This window comes from Poecilia latipinna, unplaced genomic scaffold, assembly GCF_001443285.1.
Source record: "Poecilia latipinna isolate Pla-1442-1.1 unplaced genomic scaffold, P_latipinna-1.0 Scaffold35, whole genome shotgun sequence".
Classification (NCBI taxonomy): Eukaryota; Metazoa; Chordata; class Actinopteri; order Cyprinodontiformes; family Poeciliidae; genus Poecilia; species Poecilia latipinna.
Window position 1 is genome coordinate 197,550 of NW_015112651.1, and position 10,593 is coordinate 208,142.

General features: G+C 38.5%; 1 protein-coding gene across 1 annotated transcript; it reads left to right on the forward strand.

Moving 5' to 3' along the window:
• Nucleotides 1-8,632: 8,632 nt before the first annotated feature.
• Nucleotides 8,633-10,546, forward strand: LOC106953761 (interleukin-6-like). Its single transcript, XM_015042759.1, has 5 exons — nt 8,633-8,732; nt 8,802-9,135; nt 9,269-9,302; nt 9,383-9,574; nt 10,037-10,546. The coding sequence occupies exons 1-5, from the start codon at nt 8,633-8,635 to the stop codon at nt 10,358-10,360; spliced, it is 984 nt and encodes a 327-aa protein (XP_014898245.1). The 3' UTR covers nt 10,361-10,546.
• Nucleotides 10,547-10,593: the final 47 nt, after the last annotated feature.

Below are 10,593 nucleotides of genomic sequence, written 5' to 3' on the forward strand. Positions count from 1 at the left end.
GGTTAGAACAAAGTGCATTTTTACTCTTAGCTGAATCGTGGTATGAGTTGCTGCACTTTTCCTGCATCGTAGGCGATGTAAATGAAAGCTACTGTTCATTATTTTTCTGCACCATCTCTTTTTGTGTGTTTTTAAACAGAGAATAAAATATGGATAAATAGTAAAATACAACAGTGCTTGGTCTAATAAGAACTTGCTGATTACTGAATAATTTAATTAAAGAATTCCCTCCGATAAGATATGAAAGAGAATTCATTTAAGCTCGGTAGATATGCGAGGGTCTGAGCCCAGTATTCCCAGACAACATGAAGTCAAGCAGAGTTCAGCCTGAGTGCGGCTGGTTCAGTCGGATAACTCGAGTGTCGGATTTGGCTTTTGATAGGGTTTGTAATTTGGGATGATTGGCTCTCTTTCAGATACTCGGATTATATCAGCACTATTGCAGCGAATTACAGTGAGGCGGTATGTGCTGGAGTGTCTGTCAAATGAATAATGCATGAACAGAAAGAAACACAATCTTAGCACAACACAAGTAAAATGAAAGTTTTATATTCAAGACTGAGAAGTGAAACAGTAAAAGCCTTGCCTATATTTGAGATACTATTTTTACATTTTCTATGGCAATTTGTATACATTGCTTAGACTTTATTTGTTAATCAAATGTCGTTTTCTGGCAATGTGGTCATAAGCTCGACATGGATGTAAATCAAGTGTTATTTCAAAGCAAAAGTGTCTAACCAAGGTTAAAAAAATGGGATGGATTATATTGCAGAAGTCACTACTTACAGTTAAAACAAATTGGTGTCAAAGTCAAATGAATCAAATCAAAGTGAACATTTTACACAAACCCATGTTATATTATCTGTGGTTTGCATTAATTATAAGCATTGTAAGTGTTTACTAGCACTCAAGATAAATGCCATGTCGGCATGCTGGATTTGGACTTTACGCTCAGAATTGGAAGCAAATAGTTTTAATTAGCATATTTTATATGACCAGACCTCAACTTTTCAGTATAGTTGAAATCAGGGCTTTAGGAAGGGGATTCAGAAGCTTTACGCTGACATGTTTTAGCCATTTCACACCGTTTTGATGCATGTCTGGTACTGATACAACCACTGGTTTCCACATTTCAACCATCTCTCTGTCGAGTTAAGTTCGAGTTGTAAAATCAGGACGTGAGCCTCCTCCTTTAAAACTCCATGATGCTACCACCGCCGTGCTTCAGAGCGAGTACAATGTTTCTGGGTTTGACTCCTCCAAACTCAGTTGCTGTCACCGTATATATAGATGCCTTGACCTTTCTTTCATCTGACCATAAAACCTTTCTGCAGACGACATTTGTCAGACGCAATTTTCAGTGGATTTCGTGTCATTTTTGATCAAATAAAGCATTAGAACCTCAAACTCCTTAGTAGAATTGCATTTCACTTTTTTTATTTTTTATTTTTTTTTATAGATGACATGTGGAAAAACATTAAAACGATTTTCTTTTTCAGTACCTAAACAATCTGTAGCAGTAAAGTAAACAGGTTTTCTTCGTCTTTAAGACTTTTAAGATGTGGAACCCATCAATAAGATCACGTTAGTTGCTCCCAAATTAATTGCATTGACTTTCCAAGAAGATGCAACTAAGAAAAAAAAATAGCTCTTATTATCAAAGGGCTGTTAAAAGGTCACCTGCGTTGTAAAATCACAGTAATCTGGTCACTCCGTTTGTTTCAGAGAGTGTCCCCTGAGATTTTCAGATGACATCAAAGCAGAGGCTGCGTAATATGGACATCTCCATGCGGACAAAATTACTACGGGGGAGGAGTTTGCATGTGTAAAATCCTTTTTTGGGGGAAGAAGGTGTATTCCCTCTTTTTTAGATTGGTTGTGTAACGCGGGGAGAGTCCTAAACCTATGTCTACCTCAGAACGTCTGAGCTGGGTTTTTCTCATTTGCGGTTCAGCAAGCCTAATTTAACGACCCTGATACTAAGTCTAAACCTTCATCCTCCAGCTGTATAAAAAAAAGAAAACATCTCACTCTGTCTCATTAAGCTCCTTTTCAAATCAGCTACGATTTGAAAAGAGGAAGCGAGAGGTTACACGCAGTGATTTTTTTTGTGCTACTTTTACTTATGTAAAAAAACCTTACTTTTTTCTCCCACAAAGTTAAAGGAGACGCATAGCTAATGAGAAGCCAGTTTTCAAAGGAATGTGGAACAAAACTTCAAGAGCTCTTGTATAAACCCAAAGAGAGTTGCAAATTTCTCCTCTGAAGACCAGAATCAACCTAAAAGTGAAAGAAGGAAGCGAGGAAAGCACTGTCTTAACGTAGGAAAATTGCTGAAGATGCAAAAGAAGAGCAGGGAACTTTCTCTTGTGTGTGTGTGTGCTCTGTCTGGACGATGATGAAATATGCTGCTGGGGGTGTCCCCGGGGAGCACCCTGAAACCAGCCCACGACACAAGCACACACAAGTCACACATGCACACGCAGCAAATTCAAATACACACGACAAGAGAAAAAAAGAAAGAAAGAAAGAAAAAGGCATTGTTCGCATGCAGTGCAGGGCTATATGGCGCATGATGGTTATAAGATGAGGCAGCAAGAGAAGAATGAGATTATAGGGGAGGGGCGGGAATAAAGGAGGGGGTGGGAAAAGAAAGCAAAAGAGAGACAATAAACTATTTACCGTGTGGGGAAAGCCTTTCATCAACTCTCACCACATGCACAAATATACAGTGCACGCTCTGCTCTCGGTTTTTCTGCCTGCCCTGCATTGAGATGCAGCAGACGAGCTCACGTCGGTCAGACGTCCCTCTTTATCTTTCACTTTCACTCACATTCTGGGCTCTCTTGAAACAAATGCAGACTTGATTAAATATTGAAGAGAGCCCACAGCGAACTGAGCAGAGATACAATTCCTCTCGTCACTTATGGAACAGCACGTGCAGTTGGGTTTAAAAAAATAAAAAATAAATCAATAAAATAAAGAAAGGAAGAGGAAGATGGAAGAGAAGAACACACTGACCCCCAGGAACAAAAAGGCACAAAACGGTAGCGGTGGATGGAGAGGAGGATGGGAGACGGGGCTGAGGAACTGCACGATAATGACCGGCAGGAAAGAAGAAGATGAGGCAGAATCAGGAAAAAAGGAAAGAGATGAGCAACTATCATGTTAGAGTGAAACGTGAGGCTACGTATTGCACACAGACAGATTTGGATCCCCCGTTGCAAACTCTCTCACAAATTTTATCCCAGATAATAAAAAGAGCCTCCACTCTAAAGCAGTTTTTTTTTTTTTTTTTTTACCCAACACAGCTGCTTGGAATTGGTACTTCTAAATACAGTAGCAATTCTTACTTCATGCTATTTTAAAACTCAGCTGGCAATATGCTGCTTTTTAAAGTGCAAGGTGTGCACATAAAATGGCCAGTAAAAGGCGTTTTACTAGGCATGTTTAAGAGGAATAAAAAAAATGTTTATTCCTCTTAAACATTTTTACGCTTTATATGACAGACACAAACTCCAACGGATAAAAAGAAAAAAAGAGTCATGGTTTCCAAAGATTTTTATAAACACAAATCTGACCAAGCGTGGCATGCAATTGTATTTAACCCCCTTACTTTGATACCCCTAGATAAAAGATAGTATAGCCAATTGCTTTCAGATTTAATAGTCTACCCGCTTGTAATATAATATAGACAGTTAGATTGGACTCAGTAGATTAATATCACTTTTTTAGTTGCTTTGTTCAGCTCAATAATATAATCAGCCTAAAATTTCAGAACATATTTTTAAGAATGGGTAAGATGAGCAAATGGTTTCATGAAAGATGAGTTTCTCAATTTCGAATTGCGAACCCATTCAAATGCAAATCGCTACATTGCAGTGACATGTTCCACAAGCTGGCTCTGATCGCTGTGAAAGTTATAAATCATTGGAGTGTGTGCAAGAAGACGCTAGCATCTTCTTGCCTGAGGGCATCGCCTCGCAGACAGGAATCAGAGTCCCTCTTGTCAGAATTTAAGCATGACTGCCACCTAGCTGCAACTTCCAAGAACTGCAGACTGAGCACCTAGAGATCAAAGTCTCTTTTCCAGTTTAATAAGCCACAGATGGCATTGTTTTTATACTAAACCTCAAAACCTTTAGTGATTTGGTTCATAAAAGAGCTCTTGGTACAGGTGGTTGAATGAAAGAATTCCCTGTATGTGATGCGAATGTAAGTATGTATCTTTTTTTTTAATGTTTTTTTTCTATATTTGCTGTTTGTGAAAAAATAGAGATAGCCTCATCACATTTGTAGAAGTAGACATCTACATAAACTGATCATTCTTTACTCTGTTGTGCAATGTGTGATTTAACAAGATGCTAAACTTCCCTGAGTTTCATTCATGCAAAACTCGTAAAAGAGGATTTTACCAATTGAGTCCCTAAATTTGGTTTTCCAGGGTTGTCCTTAAGACTCGTCAGCGCTTTTCTGGACATGTTCATAAGTTAGAAAGCTGTAGCTTTTTTTCCCCCCCTGTGGTGGTGGTGATTTCTACTGGGAGTAATTTCCCCTTAAAAAATTAGCAAATTTTTTGTTAGAATTTTTCTACTTGTACCAAGTAACTGTCTAAATTCTCACAAAGTCAGCGATCCTGTTGAAATGTATTTAAAAACGCAGAACCATGATGTCACAATTTGTGATATTTATGGCGCGCCGAGCTAAGTTCTTCCTCAATTATGCAGCTTCTTGAACTAAAAATGCATAAAGGGAAGCGAGTGACAGGGATTGCCGATGTAAATGTGGTGTGTGAGCATGCTGAAATGCACAGCTTTATTATCATTTCAAATTTTAAAGTGGGCCTTTTTCGGAGGCTTAAACATACCCAAAACCTCAACACGTTTAGCACACGTGTTACAGCTGGACAAAATCTAAATACATTAAGGGTTGAAAAAATATATATTCAAAAATTTCTCTCCGCACACACAAATGTTCTCAAAGGGCCAATTCTGGAAGAAAATATCGATGAAACTACCCACTAAACTGTTACAATATGAACAAATGGCTAAATCTGCAACTGACAAGTACTTCTTAAAGTTAAATACTACTGAGTATCTTCTTACATTGATGCATTACATTAAGGCAGTAATTAAATGGAAAAAAAACAAAAAACTATGATTTTTATTTTTCCTTTGTCTTCAGTTGCTACAGGGAGTGTTCTTTTTTCCTTTTCTTTAATCAGCAAATTTAAGTGTCTGTGTACAGTAGACGGATGACTGAAGGAAGAAAAAATGACAGCAGGACCAGTGGAACCTCACTGATTCGCTTGCAGACGATGGACTGGCTCTAATGCGCTGAATGACGTTCCCTTGATCAAGATGACCTTGATCATCTTGATCAAGGTCATCTTGGATCTGACCGGCCTTCTGTGAGGCCGGTCAGATCCAGGGTGCAACAACGCACTGACACAGGACTTACAAGATTTTTAAGTAATCCGAGTTGTGGCAAAACGTCTGATGTAGGGAGGGGTTGTTTGCCTGGGAAGCATTCTTATATCTTGAGTATTTTGAATAAAGCACCTGAGGTCGGCAAAGAGGGAGCAAGGTTTATGGAGAAAGTATGCCATAGGAATCACGCAGTCATTTATTTTGTGATAAGAGGCAGTGACATGCAGGCATTATCATTACACACCCATGCATTAAATGCCTGGGAAGAGTAATTCCTGCATGCACAAGCTGCTCTCTTAAGTCTGTCCTCTGGAAGTGGCGGTAAAACCTTTGGACTTCACTTTCGAAAGGGTCACTGCTGCGGTTCATGAATGAGAAACTAACAGGTTAGTGTTATGTATCGCATATGTAGAAATGGAGGTAATGTGTGCCTTTGTTTGTTTGTCGGTTTTGCCTCAATTTAAAACGTTTGTGTCTTTGTGTTTGCTGTAACACTGCTCTGTCTATGTGACGTGTCTCTGTAGCTCTTTGACTGCTTTTAGTTTCTTAAACTCATCTAGGGTTCAGTCCAGTTGGCCCATCTGTTATTATTTTTACTTTACTTTTATAGGCACAAATCACAAGTATTAATAAATACCATAGATGAACACATTTTGTCTATGGTTATTTCCAGTACCCAGTTCTTTGATGAGCTTTTGATTACATAAAACCCTAAGCTAAAATGTGAACACAAACCTGGATTCGCATTTTAACAAACAAGGTCGTTCTGTGTTTGTTGGTTCTTGGTTTTTAAGCAGAATTCATACAAATAATCAAATTTCAACCCAATTAGGCTCATTCAATAATTTTCCTATACAGCTAAAAAGAGCAATATTCAGCTAAAATGCTTTTGTGCTCACCACAGCATCAAAGCATGAAGAAATTGGAAGTTCCTGTAAATTATTTTTAGTTACAGAGAATATTTTGATGCTTTCACTTTTTTTTTTAAAATCAGAACAAAGAGCTGCTTTTACATTTTTACAAGGTCTGTTGAAAACTAGTATCCATATTCCTATACACCGATTGCATATTGAAAACTGTTCAGAGACGACCTCTAATATTTCCCTGAAACGGCACCGAAACATTTCCAAAAAAACCACCAGGTACCTAAAAGAAAACCTAGGAAACAAGTAAGGAACAATTCAGAAATGTGTAAGACAAAACAGAGTTACATAACACTGGCCTAAGAGTTAAAGCACTAAACAAATGTACATTTCAGAACAAACGTCTACATGTTAGACCATATCGGTTTGATCGCTGAAACCCAAACGCAGGATTCAAAATGAAACAGCTGCTTCTGTTTCACCACACTTTATTTCCAGAAAAAAGGAATAAAATAAGCAGAAACATTATGAATGCATTATGAATGGGATTTTTCTTTTTTTTTTTTTGCCAAAATTCAGTCAGCCCTAACAAACTTGATGGTGGTTTGAGGACGAGAATGTTGAAGATCGGGCACTTCCCAGTAACTGCCCCCGCTGCCCCATAACCACCAACTTATTCTCACTTACTTAGTCTCAAACATCACAGCGAAAAATACCAGAATACTTCCCTGTTCAAAATGCAAAGCTACTATATACAGTATACATCCCCACTGGAGACACTGTGGTGAAAGCAACATGGGATGTTTCCCTCAGAAGCCAAAGTGATGCTGGGTTTAAATGTGCAAAACTGGAAGAAACTCAAGAAACTCACCAAAGAAGAGCTGCAGCTGAAAGTACTGGGTGTTGACCCAGAGAACTCAATATATGTTCATGATATGTTTTTTGGATTTTTTTTTTTGTTAAAAAATGCAAATACAGAAACAGTTACAGTTTCTTTACATTTCCATAATTACACAGTACTTTGTGTTGCGCAATCACATAAAGTTTGATTAAAAATGTTGAGGTTTTTGTGTTTATTATTGGTCATATTATTGTTTTTAAAGGAAACATAATTAATCAACTTTTTAAGAGTTGCTGCATACTAGATTAATATTGACGTTTTTTGTTTTTTTTTTAAACTACCAGCTGTATTCAGAAATCCTTTGTTAGACTACTTAAATAAATTTGTGTTGAGAACTTGTTCATCTTCTACAATAATTAAAAGTTAACTTTTTCTAACATCCTTATGTGGGAAGGAAGTTTTCAAAATAAACTCTATAGAAACTTATAAAAGTCCTTTTATTGCACAGAATTTAAAATGTAGATCTTAGTTTCTGACAGCAACAAATAAGATCTAGATTGCGTCATTCGAGTTGCTTGACATCAAAACCTCAGATGTGTTTAAATTCATTATGTTAATTTTGATGAGTCCAAAATGTTTCTCTTTTTTTAAATCTGTGGGCTTACTAATATGCAGAACCGTTTGGAACTTGCTGCAATCTACATAAAATTAATTCACTAATTTTGAGATGAAACAGCACTTTATTGAGCTCTGGAATATAATTTACCTCACAGGCCTTATTCTGGGAACATTTATTTAATCTTTAATTCTGCATCATGTTTATGTTACAAAGGGGGGGAAAAAAAGTGAAGGTTTCTTCTTAAAGTGCAGTGAAAAAATAATGATTCTAACAAGATTCTTTACAATTAAAATAAACTGTGAATGAAAATAATTAAATACAAGTAATGGAAATCTTATGGTACGTGAAATAAACTAACTGATAGTAACATTGGTGAAACTCTATACCTGACTACACGCAGTCGCACTGCAACATATCCCAAAGCTCAAGTTTGTTCCAAAAAATAAAAACATAGACGTTACAATAAGTTTATAATTTTTAAATATTTCAGGATCGTTTATAGTCATAAAAATACCAAAATATGCTTACAACTCACCTGATACAGCCTATGACTCTGATATGAAGCAATATGTTTGCAAAACACAAATTCATAAAAAAAAAAAAAAAAAATTAAAGAAATTATTTAGCTCTATAAGCTCTTTCTAAAGTCTGACCCAGGGTTTTCCAACAATTAGATGAATAATTATTATGATTATTCTTAATAACATATTTATTATTGTGTAGTTTCTTCTTAATGGGGCAAGCAACAATAATAATAATAATAATAATAATAATAATAAACTGCGATAGTAAAAATACATAGCGTAGTTTCTGGGTTTCCACCTCACACTCATTTTGACGACAAGCCTCATTAAAACATCTCATTATAATAGTCGCAATCATGCAAACTTGTCTTACGGAGGCAGTCCTGTTGGAAAATCCCTCGCCTCTGCAGGATATAAAACGAGGGCCCGTCTCCAGGACGGGACATCTCACTCGGGGTCCGACAGCAACGAGGAAACCCTCTCAGAGCTTCCCAGCAGCGCGTCATGCACTCTAAATTTAGTAAGTCACTTGCAGCCGGAGCTGCTGCTGCGAGCAGCTTCCTGTGTGCTCGTTTCCTCTTTTCATTCATTCATTCATTCATGGTTTAACTGTCTGGCCCTCAGATCTCCGTCTGCTCGCCGCCCTGATGCTGGCAGCAGCCCTGCCGCTCTGCGTCCCGGGAGCTCCTCTGGAAGGAGCCGTCACCGATCTGCCTCCGGAGGAGAGCTCAGGTGACGGAGAGGAGGTGGTCCAGACGAAGCCGAGCCTGACCGATCCTTCTAACATCACCGAGACTTTGGCGCAGATCCTTAAAGTCACCAAGGGCCACAAAGAAGAGGTGAGACCTCGCTTCCTTAAGTGATTTGCATTTATTTAGCTCATTTTAAAACATCTAAATCCTTCTTTTTTAATGATCATTGTGTGCCGTCGTCTGCTTTTGTCAGTTTAAGAATGAATTCCGTGGAAATGTTGATTACAACTCGTTGAACAGGACCTTGATCCCGGTTAAATTCCCAAAGTCCAAGGTGAGCCAGATCTCCTTCTCTTTTCACTCTGATGCTTCTCGTGAAGCGGAGATCTAACGGCGCTTCCCGTGACTTTCTAGGAGGCCGGCCTCCAGCAGCTGGCTCAGGATCTGACCAAGTACTTGGTTCTCCTGAAACACGTCGACAAGGAGTACCCCGGCAAACTCATCGTGACCGAACTGAAAGCGACCCTTCCTCGGCTGATCACAAAGATCAAGCGAACGGTGAGTCCTCGGCTGTCCATCTCAGTCAATTCAATTGAGGCCTTGAGATAAAGCAACAGAGTTGCCACGAATAAATCACGATAAATAAAGGCTTACACATGAAATACCTGTAAGGTGGTCATGTGGAGTTGCAATAAGTGGAAAGAAAATGATGAAAATCAGCACCTACATGGTAAATCATATTACACCGGGTGGTTTAGATGAACAAGTTCTTAGTATCTTCTTTTATAAGCTGCAAAGCAGCTGTTTGTAAGGCAATATGCAGCGCTAGAAAAAAAAAAAACAGTAAAGGTCTAAATGTGAAATTTTACATTTTGTTTTGCTGGTTTAAAGCAAATGTTTAACGCGTCCAAAAAATATTTTGACTTGAAATGTGTCCGACTATGCTTCTGTTTTTGTCAGGTGCTGCTAGGAGCACAGCTGCATCCCAGCAAATTATGGTGTTAGTGAGAGCAAAAAAGTAAACCTCCTCCTGTACAGAATAGGCTTATTGCTCATAAAACGTAACAGCCACACGTGTTAATGGAAAGTGGAAGGACAGAGTCATGTTTTCTTCTGTATTTGGCCCCTGCGCTCGCAGACACCTCTATAAACATCTTGGCGTTTCTGTCCCCGCAGATGAGAAACGCTGACCGTGTCGTGGCTCTGACCGGCAGCCAGGAGCTGCAGCTGCTCAAGGACCTCGAAAGCCTCGATTCGTACCACAGGAAGATGATGGCGCACAGCGTCCTTAGCTCGATCCGCGATTTCCTTGTCGAGTGGAAGAGGGAGCTGACTAAAAGGCAGGTGCGAAAAGCGCAGAGCAGTAATCTCAGCGAGACGGAAGCCGACTAGCGTCTTTTAGGAAGGAACCGCTCAGGTCCATCAGGTGATCTCTGCTCTTCGCAAGAGTGTGCAAGTCACAGTAGTTTACTGGATCTCCAAGTTAAATAATTATTCTGAGAATATTTAATTATTTATATTAAGCACTGTATTTATTGGAGAAGAGATATTTATTGAATACATTTTATATTTTATTGTGACTTTGTTAAATTGCTGTTTTCAGTTTACAGCAATTTTTCTTTTTT